Source organism: Scatophagus argus, chromosome 19 (assembly GCF_020382885.2).
Source record: "Scatophagus argus isolate fScaArg1 chromosome 19, fScaArg1.pri, whole genome shotgun sequence".
Lineage (NCBI taxonomy): Eukaryota > Metazoa > Chordata > Actinopteri > Scatophagidae > Scatophagus > Scatophagus argus.
The window spans coordinates 8,034,096-8,054,394 of NC_058511.1; the positions used below are offsets into that span (position 1 = coordinate 8,034,096).

The window sequence follows — 20,299 nt, forward strand, 5'->3', positions numbered from 1 at the left end:
CAATGACCTTTGTGTCTTTAACACAACTGAGAGGAGAGGTGAAGGTAGGCTACAGCTATGACTGCTGCTCCCAACTGCAGTAAGACCATGACAACAACAGAACAACACTGAAGGCATCCGAATGACAGTCACAAAGTGCTACATAGAGCAAGGTTTCTGTGAGCTTAATAAACTTTTAAAAAATTTGTGAAATGTAAGCAGCAACCATTGGTTTTAAGCTTCTACCGAATAAATAAGCAATTTAAACTACTAACATTTCATTTAATAGTCAGTGAAGCTGTTTGTTTCTTGTTATATTGCCATATTGACCTACATATTGTTAGCCAGTTTTTATCATATTATGGCCATATGTCTTTTACCACACATATCCACCTGTTATGGTCTTTATAATATTACTGTAGTGGTTACTGTGTGTGTTTGGTTGAGTAGTGCTCACTTATCTATTTACTTGTTTTATTGACGCTTTTTGTAGGCTACTTTTTTCATCATTTTAGTTCATGAGTGTAGAAGGCACATTATCATGCATAATTCACTGTTTCTGTAATTTCAGTTAAGTCAAAATTAAAACATTGTTCCAGGTAAATTACGCATCTTAAATCAGCAAATTTAATACAAATTAATGAATCTTCCTTACAATTGTCCGCGCGAAGCTCATGTTTGGGTCCAACCTCCTCAACTCGTGAACGCGCGTCACTGTTCCGCGCGAGGCTGCCCTGAAGTGAAGCTCGTGCACGCGTCTTCCTCGGGCTAGCTGTTTGCAAGCTAGAAAACTTCACTTTTTCACAAATTTCAGTTGTCATGGTCCGTCTTTTTGTCTTTGCAAGACGACTTCAAGGTGTGTATTGACGACTTACGCGACCATCGCACACTTATTGGATCTTATTTGGGCTAAAGGTAAGTGTTTTAGTTTTCTTTGCTATCCATAGGAGTGGATTCACTCATATTGATGTTCCTTCAAATGTTTCCTGTCTGTGACCGCCTTCTGTCTGATCAGTTAAAGGCTAAATATACTTCATATGAAAGAGAAGATTTCACTGATCTTACAGGGAGTGATAAACAGTTTAGCTCGCCTTCTTGAATGCCAAGGTTATTTTGTTTCTTGGGTTTGTTGTCCGGCTGCCACAGCGGCATGTGGTTGCCATGGACACGGAGCGTGAACGCGCAGGGGAACTTCTCCTTCACTCATGGGAAGTCCTTATATTATATGTGTCAGCCTCACGGCCCGCGTGCCACATCCAGCCCGGCGTATAATTATATCCGGCCCACGAGCTCATTTCATATAGATCTATTATTGTTGTTACCAATGGCCCGCCAATATGAAGCGCTGTTAACACACAAACTACAGATCCCATAATGCAGCGCACCTGCTGCCTTGCCTTAATATTGGCTACCTGGGAACATTCCTGCGTCAATCAAGTCGAGCTCTGTTTCCGTATACAACCGAAGCTGTTGATTTTGTTGGCCTAGCTTGCTCTTTTACGATTATTTGTCATTACATATCAGCACAACAACAACGTCTCTACTGCTCCCTGCTGTCGGAAAGCGGTCACGACACGACACGGAAACCGCAATGCATTGTGGGCTTTTAGGGCAACTGAAAAGTGTGTTTACGCCGGCTGCTTGCATGATGCTGCTCTTGTGTTTTGTTTCAACAAGTTAAAACATAGTGCGAACGTGCTGTGTCGTTAACTGCCACAATCGCTCACATGATCGCTCCCGTAAAACAAACGATTGGGTGAGTTTTTTTTCTTATTTCCTGCGTGCACGCAAACCCAAGGACGGATGTGCGAGCTAATTAGGAGACGCCGAAGCAGCCGTGAGACGACCAAACATCACCGTCGACACAATCACCCTACACATGTTGGTGTGTTCACGGCATTTTCAGACTGGTGTTGGTGGTGTTTTTCTGAAAATAAAATGAATGGCTGGCTATCTTCCTCTGCTTATTTCTGTTTATCCTTAACATGTCATTGATATGTCAGGCACAGGAAAATCTCCTCGTCTGCTACTTGCTCATATGGTGACAAACACCAGGCCTGCACTTTACAAAGAAAGTTAATAAAAACCATGCCTGATGGTGATGATCAATGTTGTAGTTCTCTAGCAATATATGAAACTATATTCCAACTACTTTAATTGAGCCATAAGAAGTCTTCTGTGAGATCATGTGCCAATCAGAAATACAGAAATCTGTATTTCACTTAAATACTCTTTAGCTACTTTATAATTTAATTTCACCACAGCTCAGAGGGAAATATTTTAAATCACTGCATTAATCTGATAGTTAGCCTGTACTTTTGGAATATGTGATAGACATTGTTTACTACTTTCTGAAATTTTATGCATTATTAATTGATTTATTGAACAAGCAGACTAATTGATATTGACAATAATAGGGAGTACTTTTACTCGTGATACTGTAGGTACATTTTGTTGCTTGTACTTTTAAGGTTGACTGCAGGAATTTTACATAAGGATGCGTGATGATATCGTCATCAGTATTGGTTGATAGTCTCAAACTGGCAGATTAAGTGTTAAGAGTTTTCTTATTTTTTCCATTAAATGTGAACATTTTAAAAAATAAGAACAAGTGTATTAACTAAATATTTAGTTACGTTGGTAGTTAATGTCATGACAGGAAAGTTTTCTGCAATTGGATGAAGCAAAAATATGTGCATATATTGGTATCGCAACTAGCCAAAATGAGTTGGAAATTATCTGCAAAAATACAGTATCATACATCCATTCTTTTACTTGACACAGAGTCATTTTGCATTACTGCTACTTAGTACTGCTAATTTAACTTATGTAAAGGATCTGGAAACTCTTTTCATCACTGCTTGTTATGCTTCAAATGTTATTCATTGCAATCTCCTGTTCATTTTGCATTATCCTGTTGTTTTTTATATATATATTTCCAGCTGTTTCCCATCAGTGAGGCACCCTGTAACCACTCACATTATGAAATCAAACCAGTGAAGTCATTTGCAGACTCTCTTGGCAAATGTCACACAGGCCTGAATGGGCTCTATGGAGAGAAAACCTGAGATCTGCAGCCAGTTCATGCCACGGCGCAACTCTTTGAGGAAAACAACTGCAGAAATTGTCAGTGAAGCCAGACAGTCCCTTCGAGTCCAGTCCACCCAGCGACCATTTACACCCAGAGATGGACACAGGCAACTTTTTGGAAAGAGCTTTGTTTACCGTGACAACAGACCTCCGTCATCTTTTAGGTTAGCCACAAACTCCACTTAAATCCCCTTCATGTTTTCAACTGTTGAGTCTCATAAAACTTGTAGAAGTAACGAGTCATTATTTTATTTTTCAGTCTTCATGCTCAAAATTTTGATGCTCCCGACTCCAGGCCAGGTTCAGGGACTCGCCTCTCTCCTCTGGACCATGTAAGTTCTCTCCCACTCAGTTCAAAAAGTGTTTTAAAGGGTCCACAATCTGCTTTACAGATAAATCTGATAGACTGTGATATTTAATGTTCTCTGACATCTGTTTACAAACTTCACATGACCTCATTGACTTTTTGAACCACACAATGTGAACTTACCATACCAGTAGGGTGATGTAACCAACTAGATGTCTATACTGATTGGACGAATTACTTCACACGGCTCTTCCTTGGATGACATATTGTAAATAATGCAACGTGAGTTATAGCTAGTTGTATTGAAGAAAAGAATCTTTAGTGCAATATTGTGTTTTAGTGATGAGAGAGAATAAATTCATTCAATTATGGCTGTAGTCTAGAGGGATTTCAAATTTGAGAATAACAATGCCGTTTGGATCATGGATTGTGATTGCAATTAAATAGATACTACTATTTAACCGTATTGCTCAGTCCCATTTTAAATTAGGATTGAGGTGCAAGCTCAGTATCACTATGAACACTGAAAAATAAGATAAGGAGTATACACGCCTCTGCACGCCACCGTCTAAGCTTATCTAGTTTTAAAAAAAATGGGATTGCAATGTTAATATATGGATCAAAAATATTAACCAAATTGCAAACTAAATTACTAGGACATCGTGGTGCACATAAGTAGCATCACTGATGGATTCAATTTCCGGCTCATTGTGCTCATCATCGTATGCTATTAACATGTTTGTGTCATAACAGAAGCCAAAGTTTCCAGTCCCCTGCGATGCTGACGATCCGTTCAAGGCCTTTCCCAAACCCCCCACTGACCCACTGGAAGTGAAGAGGGGGTTGGCAGGGGCACGAGCACGCCTCCTCAGGGCTGGATCTCTCACCATGTTGCCTCCTGCAGAGGGACACACAGATGGTAAGGAAGGAAAAACATATTGATGCAAATCTGGATCAAGGGAGAAGAGATGGTAGATGAAAGACATAAAAGATATAGTGATTGAATGCATGACCAAGTAATAATCCACGTGAAAATAAATGATAACAGAAAGTATGGATGGTGCATTTGTTTAACAGGTAGAAAAATGAATTAAAGGAACCAGCAACTTCATTTATTGTCCATGCAGGCACTAGTGCAAGACAGGTTTTCTCAAAGGGAAATGAATGGAGCCATTCACATGCTGACATTATACCTGATTTACATTCTGTGTTGTCGAGCCGGGTGAAAAACGTAATTTACTGCTGCCGTTTTGAATGGAAAATTGGTAGGCCTTCTCTCTCTCTCTCTCTCTCTCTGAAGCCTTTTCTCACGCATCTGCTATTTTCAATAAAACAGATGATGAGGAATGTTTTTCTGGCTGTGTTTACACATGTGTAATTGTGCACAAAGTGACAGTAGTACTTTTAGCTAGCAAAACAAGTAGAAACGTTACTGCAACACATGGCAGAAATCTGTATATAACTTGCCACATCCTTTCTTTGTGTTTAGGCAAAGACAGATTGGATCCAGGCCCAGGACAAAGGCAACTGTCAGCTAAACGACTAGACCACACCGAGGTCCGCAGTGGTCCCTACATCACTGGCCCACGCAGAGCAGCAAGTGAAAGGTTGGCTTTCTGTCCCTCTGTTTGACATGCGAGATCTGTCCTTCACGTCTGCCTCCTTATGAATGAGTTGAAGATTTATAGGAACACAAAGGTCGCAGCAGTAGACATTACTATATGGAACTGACTGTTTCATCAAATCCTTCTCCGTCTCCTCCTTACTTTCTTACCTCTCTCTTTGCCCCGCTGTGGTAAATTCACTAATGTCTTTTTGTGCTCCTGTTTTGAGTCCATAACTCATCCAGACTCTGGGAAGAGAAAATTATAACAGGAAATACCTTCGTAAGGCTGATTGTTTGTGTTTTGCGTTGCGCTCAAATGCCAAACCTGTGATCCAAATACTAATAAAAATGAAAACACAAGCCTTCAAATCGCTATCACTCTCAAATTGATTGACATGTCTTTTATATTTTGCAAGATCTAACATTAGACAAACTCAAATCCAGAGTGACTTACTGATGTTAAACAGTTTTACATTTGGAACAACACAAAATGCTGATATTCCATTTGCAATTCAAACTTTACAGGCTGTGATGTGCAGGGTCAAAAAATGAAGGATTGTTTCTTATTTACTATATTATCCATTAACATTTTCCAAAGCAAAGGAATTTCAAAGCAGTGATTTATGTGATCCAGATGCAAAACCTTTAAAATACACTCAGCTACCAGCACTGACATCTGAATGTATGAATTCAGTTGGACCAGCATTAAGAGACAAAACGAATTCTTCAACTTTAGACACTATCCTATTTTAAACCCTCATATACTTTGCTGTAGCTTGCACTATATTTAAGTCACAGTTACATCCAGCTTCTTGGCGAGCTTCATTCCCAGTGAAACTCCCTCTATCTGTCATTACTATCATGTGTCAGCTTTTACACCTTCCCAGTCCAGAGAGGCTAAAAGCTCTGCTCTTTTCTGCCGACCTCATCAGCTGTGTGTCAGCACGGGGGGCATAATTCTGTGCGTGAGGTCGAGGGCTGTCGTTACAATCCATCCGCCTATCGATTGGGTGGGGCAACCGGGGATGTAGAGAGGGACAGACCATAAAACACTTTTGCAGGAAATCTGGGCTATTGAGCCGGCAGCTCAACGCCCTCAGCGCCTCCCTCACGAGCCAAGTTAACACGCAATGTTTGTGTAACTTGTTGCTGACAAAGAAAGGACCCACGAGAGGAAAGTGTGGTCAATTTATGATTGAAGAGGATAAAATTAAGACTTCCCTGTCTTGTTTAGTGTTAGGTCACAGTCTTTGAAGTACCGTTCTTTAGTGTTGCAACGAACTACATAGAAAGTGCACTAGACAAACAGAGTGAAAATCACAGAGATAGTCAAGCCAGAAGTACGCTGACTGCAAGTGGAAATAGACACAGCATGACAGATTAATGTGATGAGTTGGATGAGATATAAAGATAGGGGAGATTAGACATCCACTAGGTTCTTTTTCTCCAATAAGCCGGAGCTTTATAGCTCCAAATGGCTCTCTATTAGATTTGGGTGCCCATCTGGGCAAGGCTGGCAGCAGCGTGTGTTGTGACTGCAGTGCACTGGCCAGGCCTAAGACAGGGATGAGGTCATGTCTCAGAGAATGCAGTATCACACAAAGAGGCCTTATTATCAGGCCCTTAATCCTATCACACAGAGCCAAAGCCCCCTCGCTGACATTCACTACGACATGCCTCGGCCAGCACTCCCTGCTGCATATGCCCAGTGTGCCAGTTTATACCAGTCGCTGAATCTCCATCAAAGTGAAAGTGCTCTCTATAGTAGCACCCACATACTGCATGCTAGCGCCAATGTCTCATTGCCATCTGGTGACGCTTGAAATGAATATAAAAGAGAAATGTTTAAGATGTCAACAGCAGTTTTCCGTCTTATTCTTTTTAGTGTAAAATAAAGCACACTTGAGAGTTAAAGCTCACAGAAATATTCTGTCCCGAGAGCCCTTTGTGTTCAGGTTTTGGCAGAAGATTCAGGCAATCCTGATAACATAATAATGTTCTTCAGTGTGAGATTTGTGGAGTAATCTCGCAGTTATAGATGTGGTTAGGATGACTCAACATGCTGCTTGTGTTTATCTCTATAAATACTTATTTTCTCAGCTGGTCATGTGGTGATTAGTCACAAGACATGCTACCTGTAATGCTTCACAGAAATTATTGTAGCATTGAGTCACTCTCTTCGAGTGAGCGGAATAGCGCAGACTTTATAGCGACATGCAGAGGTGCAGCACTGACATGGGGAGGGCAAGCCACAACACATAAAATACCATGACAAGGAGGTGTGTTTTTGGAAGATCTCTACAGTTACTGCACAGAGGCGGTAAGACTGTGGAGACAGCTCACAGTGACAACGCATGAACAGCTCTAACCAAACTGCCCACAAAGTTGAGATCTTAGTTCCTGTCTGTTGGGGATTGCAGTTTGTGATGCACAACAGCAGCACACGCCTCGTGTAGGCGCAAAGATTCACGTGCACAGAAACGTACAGATACACATCTACATGAGCACAGATGTATACACACACACACGCACGCATGTTAGCGAGAACAGCACTTGAACAGATAACGCAACCTCTGCTGCAAGAGGGACACCTAGTGGCACTTGATGAAAATGCATGGCCTTGTTGACAATATAACAGTTCTTTAAATATTTTGTGTTTCTTTCAGTTGTTATGTTTTTTTATTATTATTATTCTACTCCCCCAGTTGAGCCAAATTAATTTGAGCCCATCATTTAAACAAGTTAGCAGCCATACAAATTTCCAAAATCTGATGTAACCAGACTCTTTGTGTTTTTGTGTTTGTTTGTGCCAACAGTAGAATAATGCAGCCTGCTGATGACTCAGGAGTTGGACCCACAGAGTGCAGAGCGAGGCGGAGAACAGGTTTGTCCAGATATACTGAATGAACTTCAAGGCTATATTTTTACACATTAAACTTGAATGGTGCATTTTATACAGCATTTAAAATAAAAATGTACTGGCACAGTGATTTTACTTTAAAAGTAACTTATTTTAAAAGATGTCTGAAGCCGAACTAAAATCAACATAAGTAAGCCTAAATACAATTTCGGCATACAGAGATGTTGTTTCACAAACCTCTCTACCAGTAACTGAACACCCCTTCCTGAGTGTCAAACTTTGATTGGGGTGTTGTTGCTAAGGGCCTAATTTCCACCAAGTGAGGCAGCCAGCCAATAGCTGAGAGAGCTGTTGGTTTGGGCAACCACAGTTTCCTGCATCGCACCAGGCAAAGGGGTATGCAAATGTTAGGCAATAAAATGTATGGTGTATGAGAGACTGCCGACATTTGCGTGCGCACACACGTTTTCATCACACATGCACTTGCTCGCATGCCCATACCCAGACTGTTTCAGAGCAGCACAGAAATCAGAGGAAGTGTAGCTGTGGATGGTGACCTTTCATTGTGGCATCAAACTTCCTGCTGCTTTATTTTAAGACAGTGAACTTGTGAACCATGCTTGCCGCTCATGTTCACTGTCTGGGTTGGGAGGTGGTAATTGCCTAACTGCAATTCTCTCTGCACATTTCAGGCCCGTGGAATGGAGACAACACCAAAAGCACAGAGGAGGATGCAGAGTCATTGGTGTGGAATAATAAGATCGCTCCTCTTATCCAACAGCTAGAGAGCGTGGCTGCAGGTAGTACAAGAAACACAATAAGGAAAACCAGTGAAAAAAGGACAAGAACATGTGACATAAATTAGTCTTGACCAGATCTATTAATTTAAGAAGGAATATATAGTTCCTGTCATCTGCATTTGTACTCTTGGGATGAAAACTATCCCTGAAGCTAATTTAAAATGTAATGTGGTTGCAGTAACAAGGTAAGCTTGACTTACATTTAATTTTTCAACCAGCAGACTGGGGAATACAGTAGATTTGCAGATAGTCACACATGAGGTCTCACAAAATGAGAAAATGCTGTCATTTCAACCACCAAAGAAAAGCAAACAGCATAGTGCTATGTTTGGCATCCATACAGAGTTGTCTAAGCCTGAAACTGCAGTCTGGCAGCCATGAAATGAAATCTATGGCTGTAAATATTTTAACACTCTACAAATTTAATGGAAAATTCATTTGAAAGATAAATATTAAATATTTATCATACCAAGTGCCTTTTGGCTCATGCATAAAACACCTTTCAGATTCAATGGGAAATTGCAGTGAATTGATGAGTGTGACACTGCTGCCAACCTTTTTTAGAAACGGCCAAACCCAGTTATTTATGCAGGGAAAACATTTATTTTACCTCAAAAACAAGGAAAAGACTCCACCCTCTCTCTTCCTCTGCGTCAAGACTGTAGCTGCCTGTTGCAGAAATTGTTCCCTCGCATTAGACCATAGAAACTAAGTGCTGCTTCTTGGAAAAAGGAGAGGAATGTTTTGTTTTGTTTTTTTTTCACGCTGCTGACCAGCATATTGTTGATGTTCAGAATTTAACCTCAAGATCTTCATGCAAATATTAAATGTCCACCATGCAGCAGAGCCAAGTATATTGCACATACATACCACAACATACTCTAAACATCACTCATCTGTATTTATAGGGATACGTGCTTGCCAACACATACAATTTGAGATGTTTGCTTTCTCTGAATGTTTGACATGTTGCCCTGAACTTGACATACGGTAATCTTTTTTCGCAATATCTGCTTTCCTGTGATGCCAGGCAGGTCTGAGGGCTCGGTGGAGCGCCTGTGTGATTTGTGTGACCGTCTCCATGGCACCTTGGCAGAAGCAGACATGCTCGGCCGATGCTGTAAGAGGAGGTCAGGGATACTTCGAACTCTGTTCCGCCTCATTGACCTCAACTCTGCCCAGCTCAACCTGCAAATCTCCAAGCTCTGCCTTGCTGTGAGTTGTCTGTGCCTGTGTGGGTGTCAGCATGTCTGCCACTAAGTCACTATCACAAGGGCATCTAGGTCACTTGAGCGCTTAATACAAAATTTGAGTGAGGTTTTTTTCTCTTTTCTTTTTTGTTTTTCTTTTCAGTTGTGTGTCAGTGGAAACAACCTGCTCAACATCTGTAAGCTCATCTTCCAGATCAGTCGCAGTGAAAGCAACGACATGCTCTTCCAGAACAACTCTATCATAGGTGAAAACTATTATAGGTTTGATATAGTTGACATTTCATACTTCATGTTCGTTTCATATTCTGTTATACTCAGAGTTTATGTTTTTCATGGCTGATTTTATGCTTTTTTTTATGTCCAGTATATGAACTCCCCATAATGTTATCTGCTGACCTGGAGTGAATTTGTCTGTCTGGTCCGATTTGGGACCATCTTTTACCAGGTCATTACAGACTGTGTAGGCCGTATGAGTATTAATGTTTAATTTTCCTCTGTGTCTAGACCAGTTGCTGGGCATTTTGAGCAATGAGGATGTGTCTGCATCTGGAGAAGCTTTGCTGTACTGTGTTGGGACTCTGAAATTTCTCTCAGGAAACAGTGAAATCCTCAGACTAATGCTGGACAAGAACTGTATGGGTGTGGCTCAGAAACTCATCCAGAAGCTCTGCACAGCAGAGGACAGTAAATTTACTGGATACATCCTCGTACAGGTGTGTCACAGATTTATCAGGGTTGGGTTGAGTTTTATTTAAATTATTATATATTTATATTATATATATATGTACAAACCCTTTTAAACCAATAGCTTTTTTACCTTGTGTTAGGGAAAAACTTTACAAAACAATACACGTACTTTCTAACAGACTGGCTTTCTGATCAAGACACATGAAGTTATAGTCAGCCAATATTTTAAGGAACACAAAGTTAAATATTCTTCTTTATGTGTTTGTTGGCTGGCTCTCTCACTGTTAGACAAAAATGTTTTTGTTTATGTCTAGTATATAAGCTTTTCCAAGAGCATAACATTCCCTACTGGCCAGGCCATGCTAGTCTTAAACGCACCCTGCTTCTCTCTTCCGAAAATGATTGCTGCTAACCACACAAGTTGGCCGAAACAAAATCTCAAGCCAAGAGCTTCATTTGATATCTAACACAACTCATTATTCTGTTAGAGGGGGGAAATAAGCAGACCGTGACTTCCCAGAACTTCCAGTGCTGCCGTGCGTTGGAATTACTGTTTCCCTCCTGTGATAGAATGATTTATGTCCGTATTGAATAGTTTCCGGTTGCCCTGCTGTATGGCGTCCTGTACAGGCCAGCAGCCAGCCTTAATGAGCATTTGACCAACATTGTGTGCAAGCCACAACAGCAACACTGACACGCAATAATGATATTGATATGAATATTGATATGAATGAATAATATAAGTCTTAGAAACATTTGTATACATTTCTTCTTGCTGTCCAACATCTTCACCCTTCTCTGTCCTGACCTTTGTCCCCTGTAGCTGACGGCGACTCTGAGGAACCTTGCAGATCCCCCTGATTCCCGTCCACTCTTCATCTCCTTCTCTATCCTATCGGAGCTCTGTCTGGTGCTGCGTCACCACCTCAAAGACCAGGACATCTGCACCAACATTTCCAGAATTTACAGGTATAACACATGCATGAGATTATATTAATATGACATGACGTCACACCTCACTTCTGGTTTGGACTGTTTTAGCTATCGTGGATAATTTCTCCCTTATTTCTACTCCACTCCACAGCTCACTAATGTAAACCACTATAGCCTGTCGTGAGCCCAATAAAAACAGGCCATCATTCAGCTCTCACCCCTCGTGCTCTGTTTTCCCGTCGAAGTCTTTTTTTTTTTCCCTTTCACGTGCTGTCTCTTACATGTTGTAGTTGGCTTCCACAAAACAAGAGTCTCCAGAGAAACATAGCATGTGTCAGATGGGATTATACATCTGTTTTTGTGTCTATACCTCACAAAACCACTCAAGACAGTGAAACAACTGATTTCTGTTTTGTCCATTGCTGTAATGAATAGTTTGTAATGGCTTTTTCAGTGCGGAGTTCTGAATGTGCAAAATGAGCAAAGGGCCTGTGCAGTTTAAAAGAAAAACACTCACATGTGTAGCGGGAAAAACAATGTTGACAAATTGTTTGTGTGTAAAAGCTGAACATAACAAACCATATAGAAACTGGAACTAGTGAAAGGAAGAAAAATTAAAATCAGTTCCTTATGTCTGCTGGCTCACCCAGATCATACGACTCAGAGTTAGACACTACACAAATACACAGGCCAGTTAGGACAGGAAGGTGCATGTAAGTTTCCTTGCAAATAAGAGGCCACAGTGGCGACAACTGATGTGAAATAAAGCTGGCTAAAGCTGTGGCTTATTGGACTTGGAAAGTGAAGGCACTCAAGAAGAACAAGTAACTTTTGTAGCTTTTGCCAAACAGTTGCCACTTTTGGCGAGTATCACAGCTGAGGAATGATTGTAAAAGTTAAGAATATAACAGTAGTGAAGCAGCAGAGACTCATAAGGTCAGCAAAGGAATTCAGTAATGTCAGTTATACAGTGAGATCTATTTGAAGTTTGCCAATATTGGCTAACCTGAGCCAACATATTTGCCACTTTAATTCAAAACTTTTTCTGCATCGTCTCAAATTAAGTCTTTGTCGACAAAATATTACACAACATAATTGGAGAGATGGAGTTGATTAAGAAGCTGGTCGTGTTCTACGCTTTTACTGAATCAGACAGACACCTGACTCAAGCTCTGCTGTATCCAACCTCATCACTCGACTCACTCATGTGATGTAGTGCACTTCTTACTTCAGAATAAATGCTGTGCAGTTGGTGCAGTTGTGTGTAGAGGCACATGGGACAATGTTTCCAAACCGGGCAGAGGACTTGGGCGCCAAAGTCAACCGAGGCCTCATCGTCTCTGTGACCACAGGCTCACTGTCATCTAATCTCAGTGCCTCCACCAACCAGAGCACAGTCACAGATGTGATGAGAGTCTCCATCTTCAGTTTCTCAGTCCAGCTCTCAGCTTCTTACTCACTGGCACACCATGATGCAAAAAAATCAAACATTCAGCTGCACTTTTAGTGTGTAATAAAGGGTGTTTTAACCTCAGTGGTGATAAAGCTCAGACTGCTTGAATATTTTTGCCAGAGCCAGTAGGAGAATGAAAGGTAGATCACGGCTCAGGCCTACTTGTCTGTTAGCTGTGTTGATTTAATATCTCCATATTTAGCCAGCATTGTGGAGCAGTCTGTGGATGGAATGATCGGTGACATTTGTCGTCCCTCTGTCTCCCTCAGCAAACTCTCCTCTTACTCTGAGTGCCGCCTCGCTCTGGCCCAGACCCCCGACTGCTACCAACTATTTTTAGAACTGCTGAGCAAACACCACCAAAAACAGGTGAGTCCACTAGCCTCCTCTTGTCCTCTTTTCCAGTGTTCACATAACTCCACTAAGCATGTTTACTCTAAGAGCAAGTTGTTTGTGTACTTGAAATCCAAGCACATTTATGGGACATTGCGTCCATCTGCACGTACGTTCTTTCTCTATTTCTCTGCTCTGCTCTGTGTGTTCATGTGTTTTGACGTTCAGTCACTCCCTCAGGGGCTGAGTAAGTCAAGGAAAGGGGAGGAAGGGGGGAGGGGAAAAAGAAGAAAAAAATTGAGGAGGTGAGCTTGAATAGATGTTAGATAGTAGAGGTGATACAGAGGTGGAAGGGACGAGTGAAAGAAATGGGTGGGTCTCTGGAAATCAGACATGACTGACATGTTGTTAATCTCATATGGGATAAACACACTTACACATTATGTGGATGAGCACATAGTCCTAGAACAGCCCGTCCTGTCCTCATATGTCAATGTCGCGTTACGTTTGTGGGAGAAAAAGAGTGTGTTCTTGGCTCATCTGCTCCTCATGTTATTTACTAAATAGAGTCAAGCTACAAGGGTGACGTACAGGGTGTCATTTGTTACCTAATTTCTTGGTAAGTGTGTGATCACTCATTGAAAACGTAGGATATAGTTACACTCCAGCGAGTCTGCACAGCTATGAGGTCTCCTGGGGGAAGTGAGTGACACTGGCAATCGTGTTACCAGACAGGATGGGCCTGCTGTGCTGCAGGTGGCAGCTGATTTTCAATCTCATGTTCAATGTTAATTTTCTCATCAGAAACATTTGCCTTTTCTGGGCAGAGATCTTTTTTCTTTATTTGCTATTTTCTGACATTTTGCAGATGAATTGATAAATGAATGAATGAAGAAAACGATATAAGATTAATAAAATGCATCCCTAAAATGTACATCCCTGTGATAAATGTGACCCCAGGAGCTGATGCAAAAGGCTTGAAATGTTTGATCCTATAGTATCTGCATACTATTTGTTTCTAGCTCTGAATAAATTAAAATGCAGTACAATAAAACGTAGATTGGTTGAACGATGTTCAGCACCAGAAAGAAACATCAAAACACGTCCTTGTTGGTTTGCTGTCATTGAGAAAGTGTAATGGTTGACAGATGCTGATTGGTTGTTGACAGCACTCTCCACCGCTCTCTCACAGGACCTTGTCGTGCGCCTTCTTTTCACCCTCGGGAACATCACAGCCAAAATCGACGAGGCTCGGCAGCAGCTCTTTCAGTGCGAGGGCTGCATGGTGACACTCCTGCAGCTGTACGACGCCTACCAGCGCAGAGGCGACTCACCGCACACCCCTTTGCGGAAAGGTGTCCCATCCGCCAACAACGTGCAGGAGGATGATGATGTGCTGGTGAAACTGGTCAGGGTGCTCGCGAGCATGTGCATCCACCCAGATGTTGGCCCAGCTCTGGCAGCCAACACAACCTGCATTCAGCTGTTGATGGAAACGCTTGGTGAGCAAGAAGGCAGAGCTGACTTGAGTTAGTTGGTGTTGAACAGAATCATTTATTCATTGAAAAAATAGCAGATTTACAACTGCAACATTTGTAAGATGTAATATTGATACACGGTTTATCTCATGTCATACAAAGGAAGCAGTGTGTGAAAATGTGGAGTTCTGATAAGATTAAAAATAGCTGTTTTGCTGCATTGTAAGAACAGTAAGTATCTGCGAGTCACCCAACCACTTCCCTTGTGCTGGGAACGAGACATGACTTTGGTCGAAAACACACTCCTTGTTTGTCTGTTCATTCCATCGCTTGCTTTCCTCTCAGTGCTTTCTGTTCGATACGCAGCACTTCCTCTTTTGGTTTACTTTTTTTTTTTTTTTTTTTTTAAGTCTGAGAGAGTGAAACGCTTCACTGCAATGAGCAGGATGTTCTGTCACATCTCACAGCCGACTTGGTTTGCGTGTGTGAAATTCTCCCATGTGGTTAGATGGTTTCAGGACAGGTTGAACTGATATACAGGTGGGTGCGAAACTCTTGAATTCTCCGTTGCCTGCCTCCTACATGCACTTCGTGGCAGTTGGGAGAGAAAATGAAATCAAGAAAAAAAAAAAAGAGGTCAAACTAGAAAAAAAAATCTCAAAAGCTATAGGGGTGTGTGTTTGATGCCAGAGACTATCATGAGGAGGCCGAAGCATAAAATGCCATTGAAGGACAATATGGAGTTTGAACGACAGCTGAAAAGTAAAAGCAAAATCTCAGTAGAGGATGAAAGAGCAGACTTGGGTGATCGATGTCCTGCTTTGATGACAGGCTGTGCTGCTTTACATTACAAAGCTTTGAGAGAGGGGCACAACAAAGCGGCATTTTCAGTCTGAGCCAGAAACAAAATTCAGTGTGACTCAGGCGCTGGTTGACACGACCCGCAATAGCCACGATTTATGACCGAGCCTGCAACATCTGCTGCTATATCAGGAACAGACTCGGTTTCCAAGCCGCTCACAGTGTCATGGATGGTTGGTCTGGGTCACATTGACCTTTGTGTGCCAGCTCATGATCAAACTGAACATACCAGGCCGAGATTAACCACAGATAACAGCTATGATAATGTCACAGTGCCACATCGGTGTGGCCCGAAGGTAATGTGCACAAAACCCAGGGTGTCTTTCTGCATGTATTTAAGTCATGAGCATCTTGACTTGCATTGTCATTGTGAATGGAAATCTAAGTCAAGTAAATCAAGTCTACACAGTCCATGTTACAGTTGTTTTAGGGATTAGTTGTTGACCCGTTCCCTCATCTTCTCTGTTTGATCAACATAAAAGGACAACTAGCATTCATCTGGACTCACCTGGTTAGTCTTTATCAGGGAGAGAGCAGTTCAGTGTGATGTCTTGAAAACAATTCAAGACATCACGCTGAGAGCAGTTCTCAGAATAAGGCTCACGCCACAGTGATATCTCAGGAGCATTAAAGCCTGTTCCTGTTGACCATGCGGTGTGGATGCTCCCTCTGTTGGCTGTATTATAAACAGGAGGATTTTCAAGGAAAAATCTGGAACAGTCTACTTCCAGGGCTCTGTTGAAAGCCATGTTAACTCAGGCTTACTCTTGGTGGTGATAATTTTCTTTCTCCTTTTTCTCTTGTTGTGGGGGGTGACAGAGCTGAGGTCAGCGCAGGAAAGCGAGGAGCTGCTGGTGAATGTGGCTACCACCATCAACAACCTGTCCTTCTACCAGGACGAGAGCTCCGTACTCAGACACAGTCAGCTCACGATCTCAAAGTGTAAGACTTAACATCAGTGTGTTGCAATCGGTCTGTTTTTTGTTCAGTTTCCCCTTCCCACTTTACCCTCCAATTTCTCTCTTGTCCTCTGCTCACTCTTTTCTTTGCATTTCAGTGATGTTGAAGTTGATGCTCAGCTCCAGCGTGGACGCCATGCTTGAGGCCACCCGTGTGTACGGAAATTTGTCACAGTCCAAGGCTGTACGGGACTTCATTATGCAAAACAATGGTATATAATGGACACCAACGCACAAAACACTCCGACATGAGACTGTGTTTATTTCATATTTTGTTTAAGTCACGCGGTATTCAATGACACGTGGCTCCACAGAATCGAAGCACCTTGATGCAGCGCGTCCAGTACCGTACGCACCTCCGCGTACTGCCGTGTCATGTTTAGGCTGAACTTATCTGCAAGGCCAGCCACAGTCCGTATAAACATGGCTGCTGACTCTGGTGATAGCAGCACTCTTACCTTTGTCCTGCTTTGTCTTTGTCTCCTGCTCCCTCACGCCGTCATCTTTCTCTGCTCTTTGTCCCTCTCTCCCTCAGTGCACCGGTTTGTAGTGACGCTGCTCGACTCAAAAAGCACTGAGATGTGTTTTTCAGCCTGCGGGGTCCTCACCAACCTGACTCAGGACCCTCCAAACAGGGTCAGACTCTCACTAGAGGGGGCTGCTTCCAAGTAAGCACTGATGCACTTTAGAGATTAAGAGTTTCGCTTGTGTGTGTGTGTGTAAACAAAAACAACAGCAACGGTGTTCGAGGGATAACATTGAACATCTTAGTGTTCCTAACCAGCAGAGCAATAAGAAATAAATAAATAACACACTAACTAGAAAAATTACAATAATCACTGTATTCTGCTGTTTGTGCTAGTGGGTTAGATCTGGCAGCTAAGTCGCATAAACTTCTACTGGGCATAAAAAAAAAATATCTTTGTCCTAAATTGTCACTTTAAAACGAGCTGAACTGTGACTAAATATTTAAGTTGTATACTTATATATTCCTCCTCTGTCTTTAACTATAACAAATAGCCTCCTTCTCCTTCTTTTTTTCCCACAAAGACGCTTTTATTTTTTTAAAGGAACAATTTTAAGAAACACATTTATTCATTTTCCTGTTGAGAAATGAAAAGATTGAAACCACATTTATATCTGCACTGTAAATACGAAGCTGCAGCCAGGACACAGTTAGTTTAGCTCAGTTCAGATTAAGTAAAGACTGGAATCTGCAGAAAACAGCAAGCCAGGCTCTGTATGAAAACTCAGCTGTTGGCCCCGGCCTCATGTTTAGCAGGCAGACATGAAAACTGGTGTCAGTCTTCTTATCTAACTCAAGAAGTCTGTTTCCTGTATTTCCCCAAAATGTTGAACTATTGCTTTAATAGCACACTGAGTGTTTGGCAAATGAAGCCTCCTCTTTGCAACAGGGAGTAAGTCATTTTTGAGGGGGTGTGTGGGGGGGGGTAAATGTGGTCTTCATTTTGACAAACAAAAGCACAACAACTCCACGGGCGTGAATAAGTTGCCACTAATCATCTCAGTCTTGATGTTGTTTGTTCACAGGAGCTGCTGTACACACAGTCGGAATTTCTGATTTGTCAGCTTAGATTGATTTGTACAGTCGTAACACATGGGAACAAAGTGACTTTCTATATATGCTGTAAACCTCTCACTTCCAAAAGTGAGCATTGTTTGAACATTAAAGTCCTTATTTCCTCTTTACACACATGCACACACAGTCACCTTTCAGATGTCGGTCCAATGAAGTGGAGCTAATGCCCACAAACCTGCTGGTCATGTGAATCCCTCTCCCACAAGTCATATGGATGTGTGTGTGTGTGTGTGTGACCAGACTTGTGGACTGTCTGAGAGACTTGGGACCAGGTGATTGGCAGCTGGCGGGCCAGGTTTGTCAGGTGCTGTGGAACCTGACCGGCAGCGGTGCAGAAAAGCTGCTGGACACACAGGAGAGGGAGTCACTGCTGGAGATCCTGGTTACATATTTAGGTTAGTGCACAGTGTTGTTACTAAACCTTACATAACAAGGGAGGGAGTCATGCTGGGAAGAACATGCTCTTCTTCACATCGCTGGCCCTGAGGGGGAAGGGAAGGACACAAGTATTCCCGCTATCATGAACATAATGTCTCCATGGTCACACCTGGGAGCTGCTTCAACACAAAATCTGTCCCTGAAAACTTTTCAAAATTAATCTGTCTCAGTACCCTCTCTTATCCTCTGTCCACTCTTTTTTTTTCTTCTTAGATGAAAAGGAGGCTCTGAGGTGGATAGAAAATGAAGATGTGAGGGACTTCCACAGGGCATGCTGGGAGCTAGAGTTCCAACCTGTAGCTCAGAAACTGACAAAGATGCTCCAGCCTCTGGACCGGACAGCCTGACAAACTGCAGTTAAGGTTTGCTAAACAACTGTTTTTAAAGCACTAATCTAATGGGTTTCAAGGTTTTTAGTTCTTGACTGATCCCAAGACAAAACACCCTTAAAAACATCTCAAACTACAGCTGCAGCGTAGTTTACTTCTCCACTGCTCAAGTGTGATCAAAACGGTCATCATCTCACGCAGCTGTGGCTAAATACTCAACATTCAAGCTCAATATCGATGCTACTTTTTATTAAGGATTAAGTTACAAACTTTTTACGTCCAGTTTTAAGGCCTACAGATGATGAGTGTGTCATAGTCAAAACAACAGTTTATGTGGCCAGTAAAGGTAAATATGAGAGACCTGCTGAAATCTGAATGAAATAGTAAGAAGAAATTACCACATTGTTATTCAGTTCTTTATACTTGAATATTTTCGTTTTAATTCAAATTTATTTTCATTTATTTATTTTCTTGGCCTACTTTGGCATTTCTCAAAACCTACAGGGATATTTTTTTATTTCATTTTTTTTAAATTTTGTTTTTTCAATCCTATGCACTTTAACTCCCTTAAAGCTTGCAGAAGCCTTCATTTCTGTGTATCTCCATACACACACACAGGGTTGATTTGCTACAAGCTCTTTGTGTGTTTATGTAACAGACATGGGCTGTTTTGTCAGTACACTGTGTTGTAAAAGTTCTTTTATGATAATGGTGTCTGGAAAACAGATGACCGATCTGGAAATTACCTCATAAGGAAATCTTTTATTGTCTGTGGATTGTGTGGCATTGGAACTTGTACATAATAAAATAGAAGAAAGTGGAAAAAAAACATTTTTTTCTTCTCATAGCCTTTATTGTTACACAGATATGGGGCCAGGCAGTGCTTGCAAGTTACACCAAATAGCCTAAAGTACAGCATCTCAAAATCACATTGTTATTACATCGAAACAAATCAGAAACGGCACTTAATGTATAAACCCTCTGTGTCAGTCCCCCCCACACCAGTTTTCACACACAAGTGACCTTTAAACAACCACAAGACAAGCTGATGTTTCAAAAAAACAAACAAAAAAAAACCTAACAAACATTGTTCTCTACATAGAAGTTATCAGGCTGATATGAAAGAGAGTTAGCTGGCTGATATCAAGGTTGTTTAATAACGGTCTCCTACTTCCATATATTGTCTGGGAAAGCCACTGAAACGTGAAGGCAGTTTGGTCAGCGGGGAAAACACTGAGCTTCTCCCCGGAGACCGTGAATTGACAGACAGGCCTCTGTGGCCTAAGATAGGAAAGACCCTGAAGATCAGACAGATTACCAGCCTCACGGGGAAAGTGAAGGATTTTCTCCCCAGTGACGTGGAGGCAAATAGGAA

General features: G+C 41.8%; 1 protein-coding gene across 3 annotated transcripts; it reads left to right on the forward strand.

The window, feature by feature from the left end:
- Positions 1-682: 682 nt before the first annotated feature.
- Positions 683-20,150, forward strand: armc2 (armadillo repeat containing 2). Of its 3 annotated transcripts, none has more exons than XM_046372328.1 (18): positions 683-894; positions 2,922-3,233; positions 3,329-3,401; positions 4,130-4,295; positions 4,866-4,983; positions 7,799-7,866; positions 8,535-8,642; positions 9,673-9,857; positions 9,996-10,098; positions 10,358-10,566; positions 11,364-11,509; positions 13,196-13,295; positions 14,452-14,761; positions 16,418-16,540; positions 16,656-16,769; positions 17,093-17,225; positions 18,398-18,552; positions 18,809-20,150. In XM_046372328.1, the coding sequence occupies exons 2-18, from the start codon at positions 3,022-3,024 to the stop codon at positions 18,940-18,942; spliced, it is 2,457 nt and encodes an 818-aa protein (XP_046228284.1). In that variant the 5' UTR covers positions 683-894; positions 2,922-3,021; the 3' UTR covers positions 18,943-20,150. The 3 variants fall into 3 exon arrangements, with proteins under 3 accessions (XP_046228284.1, XP_046228285.1, XP_046228286.1); XM_046372329.1 differs by having other exon boundaries at positions 3,016-3,233; XM_046372330.1 differs by lacking the exon at positions 683-894 and adding an exon at positions 1,842-1,864 and having other exon boundaries at positions 3,016-3,233.
- Positions 20,151-20,299: the final 149 nt, after the last annotated feature.

Bases quoted from the DNA above. Each gene is read 5' to 3' on its own strand.
- armc2 (XM_046372328.1), top strand. From the start codon at position 3,022: ATGGGCTCTATGGAGAGAAAACCTGAGATCTGCAGCCAGTTCATGCCA. The intron at 7,867-8,534 runs GTTTGTCCAGAT...TGCACATTTCAG, and splicing joins CAGAGCGAGGCGGAGAACAG to GCCCGTGGAATGGAGACAAC. The intron at 10,567-11,363 runs GTGTGTCACAGA...TGTCCCCTGTAG, and splicing joins CTGGATACATCCTCGTACAG to CTGACGGCGACTCTGAGGAA.